This window comes from Pteropus alecto, unplaced genomic scaffold, assembly GCF_000325575.1.
Source record: "Pteropus alecto unplaced genomic scaffold, ASM32557v1 scaffold746, whole genome shotgun sequence".
NCBI classification, from domain to species: domain Eukaryota; kingdom Metazoa; phylum Chordata; class Mammalia; order Chiroptera; family Pteropodidae; genus Pteropus; species Pteropus alecto.
The window spans coordinates 385,919-412,748 of NW_006438900.1; the positions used below are offsets into that span (position 1 = coordinate 385,919).

Genomic DNA, 26,830 nt, shown 5'->3' on the forward strand with positions numbered 1-26,830 from the left:
TTACAGAACCCCTTTTTCATCCACACTATATGCCAAACATAGTTTAGGAGCTTCACACATATAACTCATGTAGATGAAAAAGGGGTTCTACGGAAAGAACCCTCACAGGGTGATCTAATCATAAATTCCTAACTGGGCAGGTCATTGTAGGTAGTCATGCCCCCAGGCCTATAACTTCTTTAGTAAAAGGTTTATCTTTGCCTTAAGCAAGCCATGTCCATTCTTTGTGCATCTAGATTAGTAAATCTTTGAAATGCCTCTTTTAAGACCCCTCAGAAAGGAAATTACATAGTTTAGCACACCTTTGAAATGCCTTTTTTATCCTGTAATCCAAATCCTGCCCTGCTTTCTCCCACATTCATGAAATCTTCCCTGTGTTCCTTCTTAATTCCAAGTGTATAAAAGAAGTTGCGAACTTTCATTCTGAGAAGCATTTTTCTTGGTCTGTTGAGAGCTTGCTTCCAGGTGTATCCTGTTCGGCTCAGATCAATTCTTATAAAAATTCTCTACAAGTTTGGGTTTTCTTATGACTCTGAGAGGAGACCACACTCTGTCTGTAGAGCATTATCCCTTTTCTAATACACTTTCCTTTTGATTCTAACTTTGGCATGTGTCTTGAATTCTTTCTTCACTCTCTGCCAAAGGACCCTCTTCTCCTCTCGGTACAGGGCTTGGTCTCCCCCCACCAACTTGGGGACATTTGCCATGTCCTGCATCAGTATTATTCCCATTTTACAGATGAAGGAAATGAAGGACAGAGAGGTAACAAACTTACCCAGGATCTCATAGATAAGTGACAGAACCTGAATTCAAACTAAGGCCCGCCTCCTGGAATTCATTTACAGAGGTTGGCCTCAGAATTCAATATACTCACAGAAAATAACATTTAAAATATTACACGTTTGTAACCCTTCAATTTTTCACTCCAACGAGAAACTCAAATTTAAAAAAAGAAAAATGAAGTCCACTGAAGTCTCTGTCTCAGCCTCAGAGATTCTGTATAGATCTGAGATAAGGTGAGGTAGGATAGAAGTGAGAGAGGAGAGGAGGCATCTGAAAGTAAAAATAGATGCAAAGGAAAGGGCCTGCAGAAATAACCGACTCAGCTGATTAAAACTGCTCTCTCTTCCCCCATTCTGCCTTATGCTCTTCAGCTAACATGTTTTCCACAGCTGCATCCCCCACCTCAATGATTCTCCAGCCCCTTCCCTACCTCTGTAGCTGTAGAGGAATGTCAAGACTGTGGGACTGTTTGCTGTGTTACAGTGAGAACTCAGCCTTTGTATAAGACATCAATGAATGCTGCTCCCTGCCTGTAAGCCTAGGAGTGCCATCATTTTGTTCAAGAATCCGACAAAGGTGCTGATAACACCAGGGGTCTGGAAATTCCTCCCCTGCAGCCCCCACCCAAAGCTGCCCCTCCCCACTCTGAGTAAGGAGAGACATGTAAAACCTCAGACAAAAGAATCACATACCCCTTGTGTGGACACTGTGAGGGTATATAAGCTGTAAGAAATCTAACCAAGGGGAGATCGTGCTTTGGGTCTGTTGAGTGCCTCACGCTCTCCACCGACATTAAATTCTCCTTCCTCTAGCAAAGTTGTCTGAGCATCTGAATTCCTCCATCAGGTGTCACTTCTTGCAACAGAAGAGCATTCCAGGCGGAGGTCTGAGAGAAAGGTGATAGTTTGGGAGAAACTGAAGTTTCAAGAAGGAAATCAAACTGCGGGGCTAGGTGGTTTTCCAACAATGCCAGGCTAAGAAACCAGGATATTTTATTTTCGGATAGCAAGAGGGCATTTTTGGCAAATTTCTACTTTGAAGTAAGTGTTAGGGTGCCAGTACAGTGGGGTGTGACAGAATTCACAAAGTCAGGAAGTAAAGTAAAAGATTTATTCATTTTCCAAGTGAGGAAAAGGGCCAAACATTACAAGTAATGCTGGCCTTGAAGGGTAAGGGGTTTGAGTTTTTATTGGTTATAGAGGGCAAGGGAGCTGGTCTTTGTAAACAGCTGTGCGAACAGCAAGAAGCTTGAGTTTTCTTTGATGTTATCTGAAGCAAGGTACTCAGGATGTAGTTAATTAACTGCAGGCTTGCTTGTTTTGGTATCTTGTCCCAGGCCTATGAACTGAAGCTCCAGAAAAAGAAAAATTAGAGAGGCCTTTCGGGGTCTGCTTGCATCTGTAGTTTATTTTGGCTGATGACGGGAGCTAACTCTGGTAGGGGCTCCAGGATCTATAGGTTGTATATTTTAGCTGATAGCCAGAGGTGGTTCTGGCAAGGGTCCAAAGCTTGTTAGGAACTGAGCTGTTTGTATTTTTATTCAGTACATTGAACTATATGGAAAAGAAAAAGAGAGAGAGGGAAAAAAAAGGGAAAGAGAAAGAGATGAGTTGGGAGGCGAGAAACACTGTCTTTAGACTCTCTCCCCAATTTCATGGACCCACTCCCCCAATAAACACACAACTTCTTGGCTATTTCTCTTGTTTTTGGACGCTATTAACGGCAATCCTTTGATTTTCTCATTTCTCGGATGTTCTTAGGATCCTTTCAGAAATAATACTTTTCCAGTCTTGGGGAAGGCTGAAAGGCAGATAATTGCTAGTGGAGTGCCAGAGACGCCCAAAAGAAAAAAAACAAACGTAAATGGAAGTTGAACAAGGCCTCCTCAGGGATCATCTGGTCCAACTTCTCATCATGCTTCCATTCATTCATAAATATCTTCTAAGCAATTATGCTTAGGTACCAAGGATAAAATAGGAGTAAAATATAGTCCCTGGCCTCAGGGAGGGAAACTGACTTGCCCAGCTAAAAATTCTGTGGCCACACTGGGTCTCCCACACAAAAGGTTTCCTCCTTCCTTCTCCCCGTAAGGGGAAGGAATGCAGGTACCTTGCAAAATGTTGCAAAGGACAAGGGGCGGAACCAGCGCTGGCGCGCCGGAGGCGGGGCCGGGAGGTCAGAAAGGAATTGACCGGTTCCTGCGCTAGAGAAAGGAAGACGCGGGAGCCGGCTGCCCCTTCACGAAGGAAGATTGCGCCTCTGCAGCCGCCGTAGCCGAGCTGTAAACGTAATCTGGCCACGTTTTTTCGTCAAGTGGAACTAAAGGAGGTGATCCGGCATGGCTGACAGCGCAAGTCTTGAGGCTCAGCTGTGCTCCGAGCGGTTCGGCTCCCGGGCGGCCCGGGGCTGCTACGCCGCTGCCGACGGGAGCCTGCAGTGGGAGGCCTGGGGGTGGCGCTGGTGGGGGTTCTCTGGGGTCTTTAAAGTGAAACCTGAAGGACGAGATGGGGGAGGTGGTCGGGCTCCCGGGACAGCCTCACCGTTTCTCTCTCGTCTCCTGACTGTGTTCCTGCCTCAGGGCTTCCCGGATAGCGTCAGTCCGGACTATCTGCCCTACCAGCTATGGGATTCCGTGCAGGTCAGCGGGGCAGCATTCCCTTACAGCCGGGGGGTAAAGGGAAAAAAAGTAGGCCACCTCTTCCTCACCATTTAGAGACTGGAGAACTGAGGCCCAGAGCAGAGCTGTGACAAGCCCCAGGTTACACCCCAAGAAGAGCTGATAATAGAACTTAGACCTACATGCTCCTGCGCCCACTCCTCACCTCACTTCTTTTCTTCGTCAGGCCTTTGCTTCCAGCCTCTCGGGCTCCCTGGCCACCCACGCAGTCTTGCTGGGCATAGGGGTGGGGAACGCTAATGCCTCTGTTTCAGCAGCCACGGCCACCTGGCTGGTGAAAGGTAAGCTGGGCCCCTGAAGCCTCAACGGTCGCTGCTCTCAGCCCTGCCATCTCTCTGGCCTTTTTTTCTAGCGACTAAGAAGCTCAACCCCTCCTTTACCCCTTTCCCAGTGTTCTAGCCTCTAGCTCTGGGCTGCGATGTGTATATTTATAGACCCGTGCCAGATTAGATCTGGGAGCCAAGTCTCCCCAGTGCCTAGAACAGTGTCTTGTACCCTGTTAATGGAAAACAAACAAACAAACAAACCTAATTCAGCTGAGTAAATTTTAAAGATTTTTATTGGCTTTATTCAATGATTAATTAGCCACTCACTGCTGGAATACTCTCATCCTGTGCACCTGCCCTGCAGCTGCTTACATACTGTTCAGTCTTTAGATCAACTGGAGCCCAGGTCCCCTAAGTTAACCAACCCCTTTACCCCTAGTCTCTTTGTGAACTGCATAAGTGCCAAGTGCTGCTATTGAATGAATCTGCCAGCTGCCTGGGGTGTGGGAAATTGGTTGGTACTAGGAAAAAAATTTTGTAGTTGGTCCTGAGTAAGAGAGAGGAGGTTCTGGGAAGAATGAGAGGCCTTTTAGATTATCCAGGATATGTGATGGATGGTGCTATAAATAAAACTGTAGTAACCATTTGTTGACTACATACAGTTTTTAGAAAAACTAATAATAAACTTAAAAAAAAAAAAAAAAAACACAGTTTGGCACCATGCCACCTAGAGAGTGAAATCGAGAAGAAAAGGGAAACCGTGCTCCTTGTCAAGAGGACCTTGGCTCTCTCCACTGCCCTTTGTACTTCGCTACTGTTCCCAGTGGGGATTTAAATTAGACCCAAAGTAAGGCTTATTCTGCTCCCCATCAGCCTGGCCACATCTCCGATGAGCCTCCCTGTATCTTTTGGAGAATCAGGAGACTCCTGCTTACACCCATACCAGTAAATCTGAGCAAACTGACCAAATGTGAGTTGCCTCCAGAAAGCTCTTTCTCTGATAGAGCATGTCAGTGGAGAAGTATTAGTGATCAACAGCTTGTCTTAGTTTGCACAAACAGTGCTTACTATATTGCCAGTCTTTAAATGTACTGACTCAGTCTTCACAATAGGTCTGAGATGGATATTGTCATTTTCTTCATTTTATAGATGAGGAAACTGAGGCACAGAAAAGTAACTTGCCCAGGGTCACAGCCAGTAAATTGCAGGGCATAGATATGAACCCCGGAGGTGTAGTTCAGAGTATATACCACCAAACTGCTTATTTTGGATCTTTTCCATTACTCTCCTGTTGGCTAAGTGTCTGGAATGCAGTAGGAGCCTGGGTCAGTAGTTGATGTTTTCACGTCATTTCTAAGCACCCTTGTCTTATCACCAGCATGTTGCCTATATATGTCTTCTGGTTATTAAAAAAAAGACCACTTTAAGATATTAAAAAACCTATTTACTTTAGAGCTTGTTGATATTAAAAGTAGCCCTGTTAATTAGAAAGGATTTTATAAACTTGTTTCCATCAAATATGAGAAATTTGTATGCAGAGCTTTATGTAAAACTCCCTTGGAATTTTTTGATATGGTTATTTTTAGTTATAGATCTCTTAATAGAATATGATGTTATTTGTCATACTATTGGTAATACTATTAGCAGCTAATATTTTGATAGCCTACTATATGCTAGACATTTTGCACACTTGTGTGTAACATGTAACAATCTCTGCAGCATCCATATTAGGTTAATGCCATTATTAATACATTTTTCACAGGGGAGGCTGAGGCACAGAGAGGTTTATTAACTTGTCTAAGATAACATAGGACCAGGATTTGGACCTAGATCAACTGACTTCTATATCCCACTCTTAACACCACACTTTGCCAGTTAGGATTTTTTTTTTTTTTTTTTAAACGCCTATAGCACCTGGTCTTCCTAGGTGGTCTCCCATCCAAGTACTAACCAGGCCCGACCCTGCTTGGCTTCTGAGATCAGATGAGATCAGGCGTGTTCAGGGTGGCATGGCTGTAGCCAGTTAGGATTTTAGAGTGGAGCTAAGTGCAGTTTGTGGACAGCTGATCCCTTACTAGGACTCAGAAATTTCTAGATCTTACAGCTCAGCTAATAGTGGAAATTAAGTTTTATCTAGTCTAGTGGACAATGTTGACTTTTAGATAATATGGAGGGTATGTTGCATCCTAGTGCCAGCATCCAGATTCTGACGAGGGCTCTGCAATCTGCCTGCAGTGAAAGATAGAGTAGGCATCTTTCTGTTAAGTAGCTCTTGTAGGCAGGACATACACCCAGGTGGTTATGAGTGTGCAGTCAAAGAGGAGAAAAATAAGTCTGGCCCAGTGAGCTATCCCTCAACCAGTAAAAATCCTGCCATGTTCAAAGTCACTAAGTTGATACAAGAATCTTAAATGGAACAGGAAAATTTTGTGTAGAGTAAAATGTACTCAAAGGAAAGAGTAAGGCGAGTGATAGAGGGAGAAGGCCTCTACAGCCAGCCTGGTGGGTATTACTTGCAGGGACATACAGGAGATAGAAATGGAGAAGCAGAGCAGGCTGGATGGAAAATGTATTGTACACATGCCTCCTCTGAGTGAGGTAGCCACCGCTCGGCTCCAGCCAATTGTAAAGAAAGGCAGGCCCAGTGTTGCCATGTTCAGGTTCTTAGAGAAAAGCTGGGAATCCAGATTTTCTGTAAAATGTCTCATTTTTTGATCACCTATCTTCTGTGAGCTTCCGCTCCTTCATCTGTGAAAGAGAATGATCCCTCTCAAACTCAGGATTATTGTGAAGATTGAAAGGCATATATATTTTAGATGTCCACCACAATGCTTAGCAGTCTCCCTGAATCCAGGATTGGGTAAAAGATGTCTAGTTAGAAGGCCTCAATGCCTAAGGATGGAGGCTATGACAAAAGATGAGTACATCTGTTTCCAGTGGAGAATGGGGAAAGCTAATCTTAATGTCACCACCTTTATATGTCATGAGATGCTCCCAGCCCTCCTTCCCACAACCTGATTTCCCTTCTTGCATCTGTCACCTAAGGGTCCATGCCCTTAAGCTCAAACAAGTTGGAAGTCCTCGGTCCTCTATCAGTCCTTTCCAGTGCCCACTGTCTGAGGCCTTCCCAGTTGTTTGGTCCTAAAGCAGTCCTTTGTGATCCCCTTTCTGAACTTCATGAGTGCTACTCTCAGTATAAGGTACAGCCTAAATCAGGTCCTTCTATAAAGGACCAGATAGTAAATATTTTATACTTTGCAGGCTGTAGAATTTCAGTCACAGTAACGTGATCTTGCCATTGTCACAAAAACATCCGCAGACAGTCTGTTGCTAACCTAAAAATAAAGTCCTTTAAAAGTAAGAGGTAATAAGCATTTATTGAGATCAATAAGAGCAACTATTTGGGAAGCATTGATTCAAGCAGAAGCCACAATAACGTTTCAATTAGGAGACAAATGCAATGGGGGGAAAGGGAATAATTATGTCAATGGAAAGCATTTCTATTAATGCAGATAACAGAATGTAGTGATGTTGATTCTAAACAGTGTTTTTAATTTTCAGTCAGGTAGTCATAACAGCTCCTTTCTTGTTATCTTTGCAAACAGTTATTTGGGACACAAGGTTACTTCAGTCCCTGTCCAAAGATTATTATGCCCTGTTTTAAAATCTCAAAGATTTGAGGCATAAGACATGCAAGGCAGTTCCTCTGACATGGCGGCTCTGGCTCCGTTTTAAGGTGACTCCATTTTTCTTTTCTTTTTTTTTTTTTTTTTGACACTAAATGGACACAGCTGTGTTCTAATAAAACTATAAAAACAGTGGAAGCCCACAGACCACAGTTAACTAATCCTTGGTGTAAATCAGTGTTTTTCATACTGATTGCTTTTACACTGGCTTTTAAGCATGGAACTATGACTTTTGAGGTCACTGCAGTATCGCCCATGTCTCATGTAGTCCCTGGCACAGAGTAGGTAGGCAGCATGCATTTGTTATGCAAATGAAGGTCTAGCTAATTTCAGAGATCTCTGGCTTTCCCTGGCCTGAGGAGGCCTCTCCCTCAGCCCCACATCCCCAGCTCTCTGTCACCAACCTGCAATTCCAATCCTTATTTATTTGTATTGTGATGACCACCTGTGAAACCTACTGCCCAACCTAGGAGCCAAAATATCAACAGTAACCTCTGAATTTTTCACACAGGATTTCCTGCCCTTTTTTTTTTTCTTTTAGTAGTTTTACCATATAGATATAGATACCTAAACACTATATTGTTTAGTTTTTGAGGTTTATGAAAAGTATATTGCGCTGCATATAGTCTTCATCACTTACTTTCTCCTGTAAGGTACTAGTATTCATCTGCATTGTTGTGAATAGTTGTAGTCCAGCGGCATTTCACAGCTATCTAATATGCCACTGCACGAATGTACCAGAATTTATGTATTCTGTTGAGCATTTGCATTATTCCCAATTTTTTGCTGTTATGAAAAATGCTGCAAAGACTGTTTATGGTCCAAGTCTCTTGGTGTGCAGGGGTGCATACTGAGAAACTGCTAAGTTTAGGCACTTCTGACTCCATCATACAGCTATGTCTGTCTAGAACTTACTGTACCAGACTGAGCTCCCAAGCTCAGTGACCCAAGGTGAATCAGCCATTTCATTGCCAAGATCTGCCAGGCCCCACAGGCCCCAAGGCTCTGCCTGGTTCCTTACCAATGCCTCTCTCCCCCAGATTCAGCTGGCATGCTGGGCCGCATTGTCTTTGCCTGGTGGAAGGGGTGAGTTTGTTTTCCTGGTCAGAGACTTCTAGCCACTCTCCCCAGACAGTGGTCATGTCTGTCTCAGCCCTGGCTTGATTTTTAACTCCACGTCTCTCCTACCAGCTTCCATGGGAGGGGAGATTTAGTAATTATATCATTAGAGCTAAGGAATCTTTAGTTACAATACCTAGGACAGATGATTTGCCCACACTTAGCAATGAAGCCACAGAGCCATTTCTATAACCAGATCTACCTTTAAGAGCACTGATTTGCCACTTAACTGCCCATCATGGCAGAACACAGAAAGCCACAAGGCTCTTGAATGTCCTCTCTTTGCTTGTTGAAAGAGAAGCCTGAACAGGACAGTGCTTATCCCAAAGGAATGACTTTATTCCAGAAGCTACTGTGGTGGTTCAGACACAGAGTTGGACTTTGCTGAACTGAGTAGGGAGGGAGTGGGCTTAGGCAGGTCATCAGGATCCCTATCCCATATGGGATCAATGTTACCATTTATCTAGAAGGGATTATGGATCTTGTGCTGCCTGCTTCCTCCTCAAGTCAGTCTAGGATATTTCTCTTACACAACACTGCAGATGGCTGCCTCTTCTGCCAGGCAGAGTGACTCCCTGATCCAGGCAGGCATAAACATCTGGGAGACTACTTCTCCAAGATCCCAATGGCAGAAGACGTTGCAACTCCCAGTACAGCTTAGAATTTGCAGCATTAGCCCTAACCCTTAGTTTAAAATCTCCTAGAGGAAAAGGGAGCATTCTTGTGTGGGGTATGGAACACACATGGGGAACTCCTGAGGGAATATATGGTAAAGGCGGGATTGGAACACGTGGCCTGGTCTAGGACTCTGTCCAATAAAGCTTTCTGATACCACAGAAAGAATACAGGTTTTAGGTTCGAATCCCACCTTACTAGTTATAAGCTATGTAACATGGGTAACTTCCCTCTTTTAGGTTTGCTTCATATCTGTAAAATGTACACATTTAATCCAACTGGTTGCGAGGTTCAGTGAGATAGTTTTTGCAAAGTGCTTAGCACATTGTGTGGCACATAAGTGCTCAATAAACACCAGCTGCTATTAATAGTTTTAACTGCATTTCACAAACTCTACCATCTCTAATTCTCATAACTTTGTAGAGTAGGATTAAATGTGTACATTTTACAGATATGAAGCAAACCTAAAAGAGGGAAGTTACCCATGTTACATAGCTTATAACTAGTAAGGTGGGATTCGAACCTAAAACCTGTATTCTTTCTGTGGTATCAGAAAGCTTTATTGGACAGAGTCCTAGACCAGGCCACGTGTTCCAATCCCGCCTTTACCATATATTCCCTCAGGAGTTCCCCATGTGTGCTCCATACCCCACACAAGAATGCTCCCTTTTCCTCTAGGAGATTTTAAACTAAGGGTTAGGGCTAATGCTGCAAATTCTAAGCTGTACTGGGAGTTGCAACGTCTTCTGCCATTGGGATCTTTGAGAAGTAGTCCCCCAGATGTTTATGCCTGCCTGGATCAGGGAGTCACTCTGCCTGGCAGAAGAGGCAGCCATCTGCAGTGTTGTGTAAGAGAAATATCCTAGGCCTGGATGTCAGAGTCTGGCTCTTTCTCTGGGCTATTATCTATGAAATGTAGGGGGTTACACTAAAGGTTTTGTTTACCAATTCAAAATAATATGGACTTCTTGCTGGGTAGCCTCAAAGCAAGATGAAGAGGAAGAGAGATGGCGGAGGAACCCAGGGATAGCCTCTCTCAACAGAGAGTCAGAGGATGAGGAGCAACTGTAAGAGGGTTCTTTCCCATTTTTTCACAGTTGATGTGTCATGGGTTAATAAGGGGGAAACACTAAGTGACTACTAAGGTCCTTCTGGATAATGGTGGCTTTTTAGGTAGCTGTGACAGGATGTTGTGACAGATGTCCAGCTGGGGTGTGGGTTTTCCTGAGCCCTTCGGACCTTACCATGGCCTAAGGATGGCCTGCATTGCTCACAGAATGTGTTTTCTCCTAAAATCCAAATTGCAAACCAATCTCTTCTCCCCAACAGGAGCAAACTGGACTGTAATGCCAAGCAGTGGAGGTGAGCCGGGACTGAGGGGAGAGTATTATAAAGGTTTCTCACCTCTGACCTCTAACCTCTGATCCTTCCCTCCCAGGCTTTTTGCTGACATCCTCAATGATGTAGCCATGTTCCTTGAGATTATGGCTCCCATATATCCAATCTGTTTCACCATGATCGTCTGCATCAGCAACCTGGCCAAGGTACCCACCTCTGGAGTACCCCTATACCCAAGATCCTTGCCTTAGTGGTGCTGCATATGGGCTCACTTGGGGCCCACAGGTGAGCCCAACCTGGGCCTGTGTTCAAGGCACTTCTAGAAGAGTGAAAAAGTTCAGCCGTTTCTACTTAGACCCAAACATACATTCTGATCCTTCTCCTGCCAGACAGAGCCTCTAATGCCTCAGAAAGTCTCAGGCAGTGTCTGGAGAGATAGAAGGGGTGCTCCTTTGTCAACTTCTTAGGCCCGGCTCCCTAGCTACCTTTAATTCTTTCATTAAAATATTTGTTGAGTGCCTACTGCATGTTAGGCATGGAATATGGGCCCTCCCATCTTTGAAAGAAAGCAACACGAAATTAAATATTTATAGAACTCTAGCTACAGGTATTCCAGATGAGAAGTGTAGGGGGCGAGAGGATTCAGCAGGGAATCTGGCCTAGTGGGGAGATGTAGGGAGTCCTGCCCTGGGGTTAGGTCATGAAGAATGAGTTTAAGGTACAGGGTAGGTGTTCTGGGCAGAAAGAACAACCCAGTGTCACAGATCGGATGGTGAGGCTAGAGGGACAAGTCGGATAAATGCAAGCTCTTCACCTCTGCCAATCTGCTTACCCTCACAATCTTTCAAGTTGGCCTCATCCAGATAAGGAAACTAAAACCTAGCAAGGTTCAGTAAAGAGTTTAGCTTGTCTTCACTGCAGGGTAAAGTACTTGGCACAGGTTAAAGACTTAAGACATGTAAGATCTAGCTGTTCAAAATCACTTTAGAGTAGTGTTTTTCCATAGGGCACTGCTGATGTTTCATATGCAAACAGTTCTTTGTGGTGGAGTACATTTAGCTTCCCTGGCCCAGGCAGTAAATGCCATGATCATCCCTCCCCCCTTCAGGGCAGGAAACCTCAGAGAAAACTACTGTTGTAGCTGTGAACCAAGAATTGTGACCTCTGCCATTTTTCATATTCTGCACTAAGCTCCACCTTTGGGGTCTCAGTCTCTTCACATAAGGGAATAGGACAAGACAGTGAGCTTCCTCCTTTCCCTTCCCTCATCAACCCCAACCCTCTCTAGAGTTCTAGTCTCAGTGACCAGCACCTCTGTCTCCCAGGTATATCAACCAGAAGCCTGGCTGTCATCCATGCTCTCTCGTGCCTCACCTGTCACCCATAGCTAAATCTCCATTCAACTCTGTTATTTTCCCTTCTTAATCTCTCCAGTCCATTCACTCGTCCCATCTCCATGTCACCTGGTAGTTCTTCATTGCTGAAAAAGCACAGTTGCTTCCTAGGTAGTCTCCCTGTTTCCATTCTCCTCTCTCCAGTTCCTCTCAGAGCAGCCCAATAATCCTTTTAAGAATAGTAATCGAATCAGGTCACTTCCCTGCCCCATTGCTCTTAGGACACAGACTTGAACAAGGCTTGCAAGGTTCTGCGTGATCAGGTCCCCACCAGTTACTCCAGCTCATTTTGTACCATATTCCTCTTACCTTTGAGCAAACTTTTTCTGCCTACTTAATAACTTGTTTATTTGTTTATCAGCTTCATGGGAGCAGAGGTTGTGCCTGAATTATATACATAGCACCTAAATCTATGCCTGACATCTAAAAGAGATTTGATAAATGAGATGATTGAAGGTGATCAGTAACCCTCATCAATTAGCTTTATTATCCTAGATCTCAGAGGGAGAGATCCAGGGATGTCATGGCCTCCAGTGTAGGTTTTGACCTGGCCTAGAATGTTTGGATAGGCCTCCACTGGGGCAGGAAGAGAGTGGAGTTACTTACAGGCAGAATGTAAGCATAAAGTTAGAAACCTGACTGGGCCTAGGAGCTCAGCAAGGGGGAAGGGTACAGCCAGAGTAGGAGTTGGAGAGTGAGGAAGTTCTAGGCTCAAAATGGTCTTTGGACCTCCACCTTGGGGAAAGAAATTGAGTTTCCTTGGGCTGGGTCCACAGGGTGGTATGGCAGGCAGAACTTTAGTTTTCTCCTGGAACAAGACAAGGTGGGTAGGCCTAGTGAAAGTGCAGGGTGAAAACAAGATATCAAGGACAGCACTCAGGATTTTGCTGTGAGATCATCTGAGGTCTGATTTTCTTAGGCTGGTTTGACCCATTTACTTGGCTCACCCACAGAAGCGCCTGTGTTGCTATACCTCATAGCCAGTCTGACCTTTACTCTTCCATTTCCCTACCCAGTGCATTGTGAGCGTGGCTGGCGGAGCCACTCGGGCTGCACTGACCATGCACCAGGCCCGGAGAAACAACATGGCTGATGTGTCAGCCAAGGATAGCAGCCAGGTGAGCAGCTGGAATTGGAGGATGGTGTGAGGGAGGATGAGAGGGTATCAGGCCAGGTCACCATTTGGGAGTGGAAAGAAGCACCTGAGTGCTCCTGAGAGTAGGGGTGGGAAACACAGAAAGAAATGTAGGTGCTCCGTGCTCTGACTTTCAGGATAGGTAGTCAGGTGTGAGGGCACAGGCTCTGGTGGCAGCAAGTCCAAGCCATTCATCTCAGCCTGTGCACATTGCCCATGTGGCAGAGAATGGGCCCTTGCCCTCACCCCTTCTAGGCACTGGCCCCACCCTGGGAGGGGGATATTCTGATCACATGGGGCCCCACATGTTAAAGCACTCAGTAAGTCAAAAAGTGTTCGGCATGTGAGGTGGCTGGTGTCACTGGCTAGAGGCTTCCAGCCAATTGGCAGTTTTAGCAGGCCCTTCTGGCCCAGCCCCTCACTTGATCAAGGGATCCTGGAATAGTGGTGTCTCACCACCCCTAGAGGCTGAACCCTATGTTCAGTGGTATGTGCGTTGCATCGTTTAACTCACACACCAACCCTATGACGTAGATATTATCCCTGTTTTACAGATGGAGAAAGTGAGGTCATAAGTGTGACATAATTGACACCAAAGCAATTTAGAGACCTCTCTTGTGTCCAGTCCTATTTTTTGTCCTTCTCTTACATTGTTTTGCTAGGTTTCTAAATAGAACTTCATTTTTTCTAAAAAATTAAGACTACTTTTAATAATATTAACACAGGTTGTTATGATATATTAACCATATGCCAATTATTTTATTTGTATGAACTCATTAAATCCCTATAGTCGTCTTGTAGAAGAGGTACTCATTGTTGGCCATCCTACACATGAGGAAATAAGGCATAGAGTGGTTCAGTTTCCCTGGGTCCCCTTGGACACATCCCTTCTCTCAGGAGCTGGTTGGACTAGTTCTTCCCCATTATCTCTCCTGTAGGTTGTTAGAGAAGGAGAAATTAGTACAACCCAGGCCATGCTCTTTAGGGTCTCAGCTTCATGCCTGCTCTCTCACCTACTGTCTTTCTAACCCCTCAGCCCTCCCTAGCCCCAAGCTTCCTCCACAGAGGCAGTAACACATCATAGGGGCAACCTGGGATATATGTTCAGTCCTACAGCAGAACCCTGCTTTCTGCTGATGTTGCTTTGTTACCACTTAATGTGGTTGCTGGAAATGACTGTTCCTACCTAGGGAAGAGGAGTCCCTCTGCTCCTGAGCAACTAAGGCTTTTGATCCCAGTTTACTGTCATTCCCACAGCCTTTATTTCCACAGCCCACCTTCTGTGCCAGGACCAACTCTCCTAGGGGCACCGATCCAGACTCCTCCTCCTTCCTCAAGATTAGTTGGGGGCAGGCAGCCTAGGGTCCTTTTCCCCTAGAGTGAGCTCAGTCAGGCCATCTCAGGCCAATAGAGGCATCTAATAAACATTGATTCTCAAGAGAAGAGGTTTTGATACTGTGCCTTTCTTCCTAGACCATTCCTTGACCTCTTTGCAAAAATGTCTGCCAGTTACTGCATACCACGGGGCTAGGGGGAGATGAGCCTTTTTAAAACACCAAATAAAAATACTTCCCCACTCCGTAGACATTTACTTGCCTGAGCATAGCGCTATTCAGGTGACTTGGAAGCAAAGAAGACATACTTCAAGGGCATTTTATCTACCTGGACTGAGAAGCAGCTGGTATCTTTTAGCTCACTCACTAAAAATTTTTTAAATTTACTAGGCACCCTCGTCAGTATAGGGAACCCTAGGAAGTTTGGGGGCAGGGAGGGAATGTTGTGAAAGGCACTCAAGGATATTTAGTCTGGCCTGGAGGGGAGTCCTCCAACTCTCAACCCCTTTACCATTTTCCAGGAGACATTGGTAAACCTGGCAGGGCTCCTGGTAAGCCTCTTGATGCTTCCCCTGGTGTCAGAGTGCCCTAGGTAAGCCGAGAGCAAGCATGGGGCTGAGGTGCCCAGGTGGGCCTCTGCCCTTGTTGACCACTCACTCTCTCACTCCAGCTTCAGCCTTGGTTGTTTCTTCCTCCTCACTGCCCTCCACATCTATGCCAACTACCGGGCAGTCCGAGCCCTTGTCATAGAGACTTTAAATGAAGGCCGGCTCTGGTTGGTTCTGAAGCACTTTCTTCAGAGTGGAGAGGTACTTGACCCCACTTCAGCCAATAAGATGGAACCACTGTGGACAGGTGACCTAACCCCTTGGTCTCAAGTCCTATATCTCCCAGTCTGTCCCCCACCTGGGATTCCTGACTCCCAACTTCCCACAGGTTTCTGGCCATCTCCATCTCTATTCCTGGGAGTCCCCCTACATCGCTTGATCTCCCGGTAAGTAACCCAGTGTCTCCCACTCATCACTACTACCCCCTACTCCCCACATGTGCCTTATTCCAATTATACACTGTCCTCCCTTGACCAGGCCACGTCTCTCTAGGTTATTTCCACTGAACAGAAGGTCAGCACGAGTGCTTGAGGGCAGCAGGGTGTGTAACAGTGTAGATAAAAAGGATATATTTGTTAGATGAAGGAAGAATGGGTGAATGGGGCAAATGGATCACTAGATGCTAGAAGAAAGTAAGGATGGCTGTGAGGTATGTGGGTAATGGCTAAGGGATAGATGGGAAGTGGGTGAATGACAGACAAAGGTTGGACAGTTAGGGTTAACAGATGCCTGTTCATTTGACTAGATGGGATGGTTACTCCTGCCTTTGCTTTCTCCTCCCCCATTCCACTCTTCTTTCCTTAAGTGTCTTTGAGCTACAGCAACTGATTGAGGGACACCAAGAACCTTACCTTCTTCACTGGGACCAGTCACAAAGTAAGTGTGTCGTGTTCTCCCAGCCTTGGACTCACTCTCCTGGGGTCAGCCTCTCATTCCTCTGGCTCCAGGACCACAAGCCCTGGACAGGCCGTGGACTGTGTGGAGTCTGCCTGGTGTCCTGGAGGGAGCTCGAGACTAAGACGTGATGTATTCAAATTATAGCTGCATTCCCCAATGAAATTCACCTTACCGCTTTATAAAATGGAGCTAATAAAACCTGCCTTATTACCTGCAGTGTTTTTTTGAGGATCAGATAAGGTGATTATGTAAAAGCACTTTGCACATTGCAACACGCTTAAATAAGATCATGACCTTTGGTTATCTCAAGGAAACCACTTTTCCATCTGGGGTCATCTTTTGAGGAAAAAAGTACAAGAGTTTATTGATCTACTGATAGTGTGTTAAAAGGTGCTTATTCTTACTAGCCATTAAAGACATACAAAATAAACTCACCTTAGTGAGCTGCTGTGAAGTTATATTGGGAAATTGGGCATTTCCATTTGGTCAGAGCATTGGGGACCAACAGGAGATAAAGTTGGAAAAGAAAGGGTGACAGATGGCCTTCCGTGCCAGGTCAAGGCCTCTGGGGGTAGACAGGGATGAAGCAGGGTGATAGGGTTGAAAGTATTTGGGGAGGTGGCCCTCCCTATTACCAGTCTGTGCTTGGGTCTCCAGACCAGGTACAGGTTGTTTTGAGCCAGATGGCAGGCACTGAGACCATCCTAAGAGCTGCCACACACGGGCTGGTACTTGGAGCCCTACAGGAAGATGGGCCCCTCCCAGCAGAACTGGAGAAACTGAGGAACCGAGTACGGGCAGGTAAGAGCTTCACAATCTAGACTACTGATGACTCAGAGTGGGGTGGAGAGAGGATGGACTCTGTGGCTTGGGGACCCAAGAGCTCCTGGTTTTGCACCCTACTCTAGGTCCTGAGAAAGAGAGCTGGGTCATTGTCAAGGAGACACACCAAGTGTTGGACAAGCTATTCCCAAAGTTCTTAAAAGGTAATATCCTTCAGACCCCTTGGCCTCTGATGCCTTCTCCCCAGGTTCCCTGCCTACCTCTGTCCCCTCCCCTCCACCTGGGAGGTGGCAGATCTGGGTTCTCTTTGAGCTTAAGTCTGGTCCTCAGTTTCCCTGTCTGCAAGATAGAGAGGTTAGGATGGTCCCTGAGGCTGTGTCAGTGTTGACAGTCTATAATCCCAGTTGGTACTGAAGAACTGGGAGTGAGGGGAGGCTCACAAATAACTAATGCTAATCTATTTAGCACCTACTCCATTCCAGCTCTTTTCCATGTGCTGGCTCAATGAATTCTTGCTGCAACCAGATGAGGTTTTAGCCTCATTTTATGCCAGAGATCACCCAGCAGAGGCAAGGGGAGCCTGAGCAGGACACAAAGCCTGCATCCAGCCTGTGCTGCTCTTGACCCCCCATCCCAGAGTCAGCCCAGACTCTCCTCCCCAGCAGTCTCAGTAGTACTAGTACCCCCATAACCTCTCTCCAGGACTGCAGGATGTGGGCTGGAAGACTGAGAAGCACCAGCTAGAGGTGGATGAATGGAGGGCCACATGGCTCCTGTCTCCAGAAAAGAAGGTCTTGTGAGCAGCCCAGACGGAGGCCCAGGTCTCAGGACAGAAGCCTGAAGCAAAACTACTTTGGCTACAGCAGGAAGTGGGAAAAGGCAGCTTTATTTTTGCTCAGGAGAATTGCTCTGGCAGGTTAGCCAAGGCCTTACAGGAAGTAACTGCCAGTCAGGTGAACTAGGCTATAGGGAGAAACAAGGTAGAGAAAAAAACCAGGGCCTTCCTCCTTCCCCTCCTGCCCCACTCCCTTCTCACCACTGCAGGTTCCCCACCCCCACTCATTGTGAGGCTGAGCCCTGCCCTGGCTGTGGCTCCTGGTGTCTAACACAGTTGGCCTCAGGCATAAAAGCCCCAGAGGAATGTGGCCACAGCCATCATGAGCAAGGCATTGAGGTTGACCACACGGGCCCAGCTCGGGTCCTCACTGATGTCCTCCAGCCGCCTTGCCGTTGCAGCAACCTCCTCCTGGGTAGGGGGTGGGGAACTACCCGCCCTACCCCTACTCATTCCACAGAACCAGAGCAGGCACTGGCAGGACAGGCCTGGTGCTGGGGACTGGGGCTCTGGGAAAAATTGAGGCCCTACAGTTAGTTTGAGGGAACTTGGCTTCCCCAGCTCCCTAGCCCCAACCTCCTGGGGCAGCACCTTACCCTCCATCTCCACTGCATGTTCGGGGTGCCCATTCTGTATAGGGGGTGAGGTTAGACCTTCTAGTTCATCAGCATCCAGGTCTTCCCTCTCTTCCTTGCTGTGCCGGAGACTGAAAACCAGGCGGTGGAGCTGGAGAAAGGCGGGAGCAGGGACCAAGTGGGAGTTCTGTTCCCTCACCCCAGACCCTGAGGTCTCTTGTCCATCCTGATACATCCTAGCCGCCTTCTGTCCAGCCTGTACACCTAGCCCAGCCTTAACTCAAACCTGACCTTCCATGGCTGCCCTTGGCCCTTAGGCTAAACCCAAGCTCCTCAGCTGGGTGTACAAAGCTCTTGGCCCTGCTTCATCAACCCAAGTCTCCTGTCTGCACTCAAAACTGTAGTATTTTAAACTCTAGTCTTAGAATCCTGCTAACACGTGTTCCTTCCTGTGAGTATTTGCTCACACTGTTTTCCTTTTGTTGCCTTTTACCTCACTCTCCACCTGTGGAATCCTGCCAATCCTTTATCCTGCCCCCGCGTTAGCCCTGCGCTTGGGGTATCTACCCTGCATCAGCACAAGACAAAATCCCTTTGTGGGCTTTCAAGATAGTACTGTGTCCCTCTCAGCCACCAATCAGATCCTGTGTGTTGAGTCCCAAAGACCATGCCAAGGACTTTGGGGATTTTAATCACTTCCCCTCCGATCTTCACGCTACCTCCCCCAAACCACTTCAAATAAATGTTAACTAAAGCACTGCTTGCTTTGCAAATGCAACTTGAAACTGGGCTCCCAGCCTGCCTTCACAAGCCTTCCACAGAGAAAACCAAGTCCTTTCCACTGGGTGTTCCAAGAAGTGGACCAGCACACGGGTTGGAGAGGGCTACACTGACCCACCTAGTTCATGTTTGGGTGTCCATCCAGAGGCTGGCACTTACATGCTTGCGTGGAATGGGTGCTGTGCACAGTGAGACTACAAGGGTGAGGAGGCCAGAGCAGACAAAGAGTACAATGGCAAAGTAGAGGTAATGCACACCACAGAGGAGTGCCGGACATGCCGAGGGTCTAACACAGCTGCCGGAGCCAAAAGAGAACTCAGGAATGAGGCGCGCCAGACCCATCAGCAGGCCCCCAATCAGTCCCCAGAAGGCACCCTGCAGAGATAGAGGACATTAGTCTTCTCTGGATGCCTGAGCCCTGCACCGGGCTCACAACTACACTCATACTCACCTTCTCATTGACACGGGGCACAAACAGCGCTAGCACAAAGACTGCGGACACAGGCGGCGCCAGGTAGCTAGATACTGCCTGCATATAGTCAAAGAGCTGCCCACCCTGTGCCGCCTGCACAACAGGTAGCCAGGCCACCGACACAGCCACAATGAACACCACCCAGATCCTGCAGTGGGCAAAGATTTCACCCAGGATCCCCGTCTTTCCCTCACACTACAAGTGCTCCATGCCCCCCACCCTTGGGTGATTCACAGGGCGGTAGGTGAGGGGAAACCCAGGCCGCACCGTCCTACTAGCAGCAGCTCACGGTCGCTTGCACGGGGTCGCAGGCGTGTGTAGATGTCCATGGTGAAAAGTGTGCTGCTGCTGTTAAAGATTGAGGCCAGGGAGGACATGAGCGCAGCCAGCATGACTGCCAGCATGAGCCCGCGCAGACCTGTGGGCCAATGATAGCCGTGAGTCCCGGACCATCAGGATGTCCCAGGAGGATGCGGGCTTGGTGATGGGTGGTTACCCCTGGCAGCAGTCTCCACTGCGTGCCCACGTATGCAGGCAGAGTGCCATCCCTCACCATTGGGCATGAGCTTCACGACGAGCCGCGGGTAGGCGATGTTGGAGCAGCCCACTTCAGTGCCACACACGCGCTTACACACCTCGGGTACCACGCACGCCACCTCGTCTGCGGAAAGGGCACGACACAGCTAGATTACCTGAGGAACTTGGATCCTTGTAGTGGGTATTGGGAATCCTAATAGAAGCGAGATGGAATCCTCGGTGGGAGGTAAGGCTGGGTGACCGGATTCCCAAATCTTAAGACAGTAACGAAAATGGGAGGGAGGCACGTGGATCCCTACACAAGAAAGGGTCTGGATGGGGCACAGGACTCTTGGTCGGGGCAGGGGTGCAGACGTTACCCGGGTAAAGAATGCGGCTGATCATGCCTGGCATGACCATGAGGAACATGGGCATCAGCTTCAAATAGCCGCACAGGATGCAGCCCGCCTTGATGTGGGTCAGGCTCTTCCCCGCTAGGCAGCGCTGTACAATGACCTGTGACGAGGGGTGTTCAGCAGCGTCCGGTCCCGGATACCCCGCCCTCTCAGGCCTTGCCTCAACTAGCTGTTCTAATTCAGGGCCTTCCTGGCTCTGCGTTGCAGCAAGTCGGTTCCACACATACCCCCAGCCGGTTGAATCCGGCTCCCTCGGATTTAGCTCCACCTTGATTCAGTGCCCGCTCCCTCAGACCACGCCTTCGACCAACTCCACCAAGTGGTTTCAGGCTCCGCCCACCTCAGCCCCGCCCACAGCTGTTTTGGTTCCGCCCCAGCCTCTTCCCACTCAAGCCTTGACCACGGACCTGGTCGCTGCACCAGTACCAGCCCGAGACGATGGTTAGCCCCAGGAGCAGCGCGGGCCACGGCAGGTCCCCCGTCACAGGGTCCCGGAGCAGATGGTAGGAGTCGGGCCGGGGTTGATAGCAGGAGCTGGAGATATTGCCCACGGCCGGATCTTCGGACACCGTCAGCGACGTCATTGCCCCCAAGTATTTGTCGAAAAGCCCTGAATATCCGCCCACCTCGTGGAAGCCTGTGTGGGCAGGGCCGTCAGGGGACCTGGCACCCGCGCCGAGACCCTCCCTACAACCCACACGCCTGAGACACTCGATGTCCCAGCTCCCTGAGTGAGAGCCCTGTGACCTCCGCATCCCTCCACCAATGAGCATACCGTAACCCATGAGGATGAAGGCCCCCCCGAGAATGACGAAGGTCTGCACAGTATCCGTGTACATCAGCGCTGCCAGCCCTCCTGCAACAGGCTTAGGTCAGTGGGGACAGCCCAGACAGCCTAATACAGACGGTGTCTTTGTTCTAATGTGAAAAAGGGGCCCTCTCCTGGAGAACAAATTTCAAAAGGATGGCCCGTTCTCTGGACCCATGCACTCGGGCAGCAGGAGGAAAGACTTGGTGAGTAGAGTATGGCTGAGTAACGCTCCTAGCACACCTCCCGAGCGCGCTCCCTTCCCTAAGCCCTTGCCACGGCCACCTGTCACAGTGTAGATCATAGTGATGCCCAGGAGCGCGATGACGGAGGCATAAATGTTCCATCCTAGAGCCTGTTGAATGAATACCGCTCCAGAGAACATGTCCACCTTGGGGGAAGGAGCGACCACGCAGGTCAGGACTCAGGGGCCAGAGCAAGGACCCAAGTTCACCTGCCCAGACCACAACCCTGTGTGGCCACGCCTGAAAGATTCTCTCATTTTCGATGGCCTGGCCTTCTCAGGACCCATCCACTATGGCTGCCCCAGAAACTGATGCCTTCCATGCCCTGCCTCTGTCATGATCTTACATCTACCTCTATTTGGTCCCGCCCTTTCTAAGGCTTTCTAGAGACCTCTACTCCGTGGTACCGCCCTTCCAGGGTCTTGTCCCACCCACTGCGCGTGCTCACCGAAATCTTGGTGAAGATGTACAGAAAAAGCGAGAGCACGGACAGGTAGAGGCGGATGCGATGGCCACCGAAGCGCTTGCGCAGGTACTGCGGCATCGTAATTACGCCCGCGGTCAGGTACACTGGAGCGAAGAGCCAGCCAAGTAGAAGCACCACAAACAGCGCCTGCAGGCACAGCGTGAGAGCCTAGGGTGACTGACTCCCTGTCTGTGATCCTGCCATGAGCTCATCCTCCCCCGAAAGATGTGACCTACCCTAAAGGCAAGGTCACATCTGGGGCCTAGGGGACACAAATGCAGACAATGTCCCTGGGACTTTGGCATTAAGAGACAGGTTCCCGACACCTTCTTGGGCCCTAAACTAGAGCTATCCTTGCCCTCCCAGGACATGACCTCTGGACAGTCCCTCCCAAAATGGTTTCTACCCCACTGCAGCTCCCCACTCCAAGCACATGAATCCAAGCACAGACCCCTCAGCCTGACCCAAGCCTCAGCCAGAAAGGGCTGCTTCCTCTCTCCTCTCCACCCACCAAAACTCTGAAGGCTCAGTTCAGAGGCCTCCTCCTTCAGGGAGCCCTGAGCTCAATGCTCTGATCTCTCCAGCCCTTCAAGGCAAGCCTCAGTCCCAGAGCTTTGTCTCTCTTCCACTTCTGCAAGGAACTTTAATTTGGCTGAGATCCTCACAGGCCACAGCTTCAAAGAATATCAGAACAAGCACTTTACTGTCTTTGAGGCTGGTCACCCCCACTTTAGAGAGTAGTAAATCAAGGCCACAGAAGGGTAGTGGCTGGTCCAAGCTCACAGAGCAAGTTAGGAGCAAGACCTACCCCTGCCCTAAAAGTGGTCAATCCCTACATCCCCCTGCCTCCATTGTGGACATGCAACCTTAACTTGAAGCCCAGCCCCACCCCCCAACTGGAAAGTCCCACATCCAGTCTCACATCCCATCTGTCTAGACCCTCCCCAGGTGTGACCTTTCCAGGGGTTCCCACTGGGGATGGGGATTATTGACAAAAAGGGAGCCTCACGTTCCACTCAAATCCAGCCACAGCCAAGCCGCTTGCAGCACCAGTCCCTGCCAGGCCCACAAAGTGGCCGCTGCCGATATTGCTGGCAAAGAGAGAGGCCCCGACCTGGGTGGCCAGAAGTGTGGGTGAGCCAGATTGCTTCTCCAGGGCCCCTCCAGATCCCCTCCCATTCTACTGCCCAGATTTTCTCACCGGCCACCACACCATGCTTCGTCCAGCCAGGAAGTAGCCACCCACAGTGCCTCTGTTGGTTCTGCGCATGGACTGGGGGACAGGAGTTGGAGAAGACCTGGGTGCAGGGCATGTCTTTGGACCTCATTAGCCTCCTGAACACATTCTTTAGCCTTGTTTCAGGCTTAAGATTAACCAGCGCTCAGCTCCTCTGATAGCTCTCACCCCACCCCCACTACCTCTTTCCCAGGCACCCAGAAGGACCCAGGCCCTAACCTGTGTCCAACCACCCAAGTCTGATTGCAGCTGGATTTGGCCTGACTCTCCTGGGGGCCTTGGATCAGATCTATGAGCTTCTTATCAGCCGCAATGTAAATAGGGGAACAGAAACCTCATTTAGAATGTTGCCCCTGAGAAAATACTAGCCCAATCCAAAGGTGGGAAGACCAAAGATTGAGTGTTGCCTAGGTCTCTCTGAGGCTATCAAGGCTTGTTTGCCCCCTAGACCCTAGTTTCTTCCTCAAAGATCAAGGCATCCTGCCCCTATTGCCACTTAGGGCCTCCTTTTTCCCCCAGACCCCAGAAACTTGGCCCCAGCAGTGGCCCCTCGACTTTCTTACCCACAAGCCAACACCAATGACCAGCAGGAAATAAGCAGCAATGACCAGGATGTCAGCAGGGTTGTCGATTAGGACCCTCTGATCCCCCAACCCTGGTGCCAAGCCTGCCTCTGTGTGTTCCTCCATTCTGTCCAGGATCTGCCCCTCAATGTACCAATCCCTGTATTCTCCCAGGGGAGCGATTAATGGTTACCTCAGGGGCAGTGAGCTGACAAATCCCCCAAGCCTCGTCCCCCCTCCCTGGCTTTGTTTAGCTGAATCAGGTAACATCAAGGCCCAAGGCTGGCCGTGGGGAGGTGGACCCTTTCAAGTTCAGGAGCACTCCTTCCTGCACTTTAGTCCCTACCCTTTTCCTAGTGCCTCAGGCTCAAAATCACTTCTTTCACCCCCTAAAAATGCCTACCTTTCAGCCTCCACCTAGGGAGCCTGGCTGAGCTAGCCCCCTAGTTCTGACTAGGGGATCATTTTCAAACCCAAATCTGACACTGTTACTACCCTCCATAGCTCGCTATCACACTCAGGAGCAAGTAGAAGCTCCTCAGCCTGATGTTCAAGGCCCGACATGCCTCAGCTTCTGCCCACCCTTTTCCTCGCTTCTCCATACCCAATATAGAGTTTCTTTCCATTTCCTTTCCACTCCCTTGCCTTGCCAAACCCCTATATTTTCACACCCCCAAAGTGTTGCATAAAATTTTGCCTTCTTCTTAGAGTCTCTCTGCCTCCCACGTGGCCAATTCCTACTCAGCCTTCAGTACCCAGCTGGTGTCACCTCTTCAAGAAAGATTTCTCTGACTTTTCTGATATGGTTCTGAGCACATTGTATGGTCCTTATCTGGGATCAGGTCTGTCTCCCCAACAGACTAGAAACTCCCCAAGAGCAGGAAATAATCTGATTCATCCCAGTCTCATTGTTCAGCACAGGGCTGGATACAAGAAGAGAGGGAATTGATAAATAGCTGTACCGCAGCCTTTCTTCTAGAATTGACCAGACTTGAATGTCTGACTATGGCAGCTGGGTTCGAGCCTGAGATGGGGAAGAGAGAATAATATTTAGGGGAATATAATGAGTTATGTCTAAAGAGTGCCTTAGTTTGAGTTCCTTCCAAAGCAGACCCTAACATGGGAATCGGAGTGCAAGGACTTGACTGGGGAGATGATCCCAGTAAGGATCGTGAGAAGTGGGGAAGTGAGACAAAGAAAGGAAAAAAGCCAATAAAGGGTGTATCGACTGATAGGTTACCACTGTAAATAATTGGAACCCAAACCCAATGGGGACCTTCTGAGACTCTGTGGAGAACACACCTCACAAATGACCCCCAAGGAACCAGAAAGCTGGGATGTGTGTTTACTAATTCCTGTCTCTAACTGGTTAAAGGTTACAGAAACTCCCATCCACTTTGGACCTGCTGGGTACAGGAGCACACTCCTTCCCTCAGAATACTAAGGAAGCATCTGGGGAGACTGGGTATCTGGGCACTGTCTACCTATGACTTCCCATGTGAGCCAAGCAAATATGGGCAGGGCACCCACAATGTGTGCTTCAGGAAGTGATGAATTTAAAGTGCCTAAGAGAAATCCAGGAATCAGTATCAGAGGACAATTAAGAGTTATAGACACTTAAAATTTATATGCCCTCACTGTAGCCTGTGAAGCCCTTTGTGATGTGGCACCTATTTTCTTGTTAACTTCATCTCCTGCTACCCTCCCCCTTGCTCACTCTAGTGCAACCACACTGGCCTTTCCTTTCTTCTAGTATGCCAAGCTCTTCTCACCTCCTGGTCTTGTATTTGCTGTTTCCTCTGCCTGGAATGCTCTCCTCAGCCTCTTTGCCTGGTTGGTTCTTTCTCAATCTTCAAATCTCAGCTTAGACATTACATTTTCACAGATGCCTTCCCTGATTATCTGGTTAAAGTAACCCCTTCCCCACCTTCTCTAACTTAGTTCTCTATTTTTTTTTTCTTCTCATTTTCCCACCTTCCCTTCCTAGTTCTTTCCTTCATTAACAAACATTTATCGAGCACTTACCACATGCTGGATATCCTTCTAGACACTAGAGAGACAGTGTCATCTGACAACATGTTATCTGGCAAATAAGCTCTCAGGAGCTCGTATTCCAGTTTCAGAAACAGACATAAACAAGCAACAAATAAACATGTATTTGCAATGATAAATGCTAAGAAATAAGGAGATGCTGTGGATAGAAACAAGGGAGATGAGCCAACTGTATCTAGGAAGTCTTATTACTTCATCACACCTGTCACTTGTGTACTTGTTTCCCATCTGTATCTCCTACTAAACTTCAGCTCCATGAAAGAGCATGTCTGCTTGGTTCCCTAGGGTCTCCCCAGCACCTGGTATGGAGCCGGGGACAGTAAGTGTTCAATAAAAACTTGGTGAATGAATGAATCGAGACTGGAGATGGCCAATTTGGATATCCTCAAGACAGGGCAGTGTTTACAAGCCAGGGGATGGACAGCATTGCCAAGGGAGACTATGTGGAAGGGGAAGAGCAGGAGGCCTGGGAAGATCCGAGGAGCTTCAGAGGAAAGGGTCTGGGGGTCTGCTTGAGACAAGGGCAGATCATACCTCACCTGTCTCTTGTCCACACACGCTCCCTCCCTAGGAAAACTGCAGGGTCCAAAGTGAAGGTTCTAGGGCTCAGAACAGCCTCTGGGGTTTGGGAATTCAGATGGAGCCTGAACTCCACACTAAAAATCCCTGGCCCTACCCTTCCTTCTCTGCTGTGGCTTAGCTCAGGTGTCGCCTCCTCCAGGAAGCCTTCATTGACTATCGGTCTGAGTTAGAAGCCTCCTTCTGGCTACTTCAGCTCCCTGTGCTTCCCTCAGTCACTGCCCTGACCACACCAAGTGTCACGCTTTGCCTAGGGGAGATAATTATGAGTCAATACTAGTAAGAGGAAAGCTGTGCCTCAGTGCCCAGACCCAAAGGGTGGACACACATTGGCACTTCTGGAAGAGGCCCCAGGGAAAAGAATTCTGGAAACCAGACAAGATGGCAGAGATGGGGGAAACTGGAAAGGGGACAGATTAAATGCTTATTTCAAGAATATAGAGAGCAAAAGAAGAAGGGGGCGTGGGAGCGGGAAGGTTCTATGCATCCCAGCATGAGCTCCTGTCTTGGCTCTGCCATAATCTATACAATCCTATTATGGTCACAGCCCTTTCCAGTGTCAGGTTCATATTCATATGATGTATGAAGGAC

General features: G+C 48.4%; 2 protein-coding genes and 1 non-coding gene across 3 annotated transcripts; 1 reads left to right on the plus strand and 2 right to left on the minus strand.

Annotated features, from left to right (window-relative positions):
• The first annotated feature begins 3,117 nt into the window (after positions 1-3,117).
• CUNH16orf58 (chromosome unknown C16orf58 homolog) lies at positions 3,118-17,780 on the plus strand. Its single transcript, XM_006915994.3, has 13 exons — positions 3,118-3,421; positions 3,627-3,741; positions 8,453-8,498; positions 10,536-10,568; positions 10,645-10,750; positions 12,955-13,056; positions 14,929-14,999; positions 15,078-15,262; positions 15,344-15,401; positions 15,821-15,891; positions 16,570-16,713; positions 16,821-16,898; positions 17,398-17,780. Exons 1-13 carry the CDS (start codon positions 3,122-3,124, stop codon positions 17,493-17,495), a joined length of 1,407 nt encoding a protein of 468 aa, XP_006916056.1. The 5' UTR covers positions 3,118-3,121; the 3' UTR covers positions 17,496-17,780.
• LOC112483099 lies at positions 5,629-5,747 on the minus strand. The gene has a single exon (XR_003047505.1). It is a non-coding gene; the product is annotated as a 5S ribosomal RNA (ribosomal RNA).
• Positions 17,775-26,830, minus strand: SLC5A2 (solute carrier family 5 member 2). Its single transcript, XM_025049682.1, has 13 exons — positions 23,609-26,830; positions 23,010-23,081; positions 22,818-22,922; positions 21,791-21,955; positions 21,383-21,488; positions 20,697-21,145; positions 20,254-20,389; positions 19,911-20,018; positions 19,625-19,775; positions 19,337-19,505; positions 19,045-19,260; positions 18,127-18,256; positions 17,775-18,039 (listed from the first exon to the last, which is right to left on the minus strand). The coding sequence occupies exons 1-13, from the start codon at positions 23,732-23,734 to the stop codon at positions 17,813-17,815; spliced, it is 2,160 nt and encodes a 719-aa protein (XP_024905450.1). The 5' UTR covers positions 23,735-26,830; the 3' UTR covers positions 17,775-17,812.

What these genes read in the sequence shown, in the direction of transcription:
- CUNH16orf58 (XM_006915994.3), top strand. Translation starts at nt 3,122, where the DNA reads ATGGCTGACAGCGCAAGTCTTGAGGCTCAGCTGTGCTCCGAGCGGTTC. An exon ending in GGCCACCTGGCTGGTGAAAG is followed by an intron (nt 3,742 to 8,452) that starts GTAAGCTGGGCC and finishes TCTCTCCCCCAG; the next exon opens with ATTCAGCTGGCATGCTGGGC. An exon ending in ATTCCCAAAGTTCTTAAAAG is followed by an intron (nt 16,899 to 17,397) that starts GTAATATCCTTC and finishes ACCTCTCTCCAG; the next exon opens with GACTGCAGGATGTGGGCTGG.
- SLC5A2 (XM_025049682.1), bottom strand. Translation starts at nt 23,734, where the DNA reads ATGGAGGAACACACAGAGGCAGGCTTGGCACCAGGGTTGGGGGATCAG. An exon ending in GAGCTGCTGCTAGTAGGACG is followed by an intron (nt 19,506 to 19,624) that starts GTGCGGCCTGGG and finishes TGCCCACTGCAG; the next exon opens with GATCTGGGTGGTGTTCATTG. An exon ending in TGCCCCGTGTCAATGAGAAG is followed by an intron (nt 19,261 to 19,336) that starts GTGAGTATGAGT and finishes CTATCTCTGCAG; the next exon opens with GGTGCCTTCTGGGGACTGAT.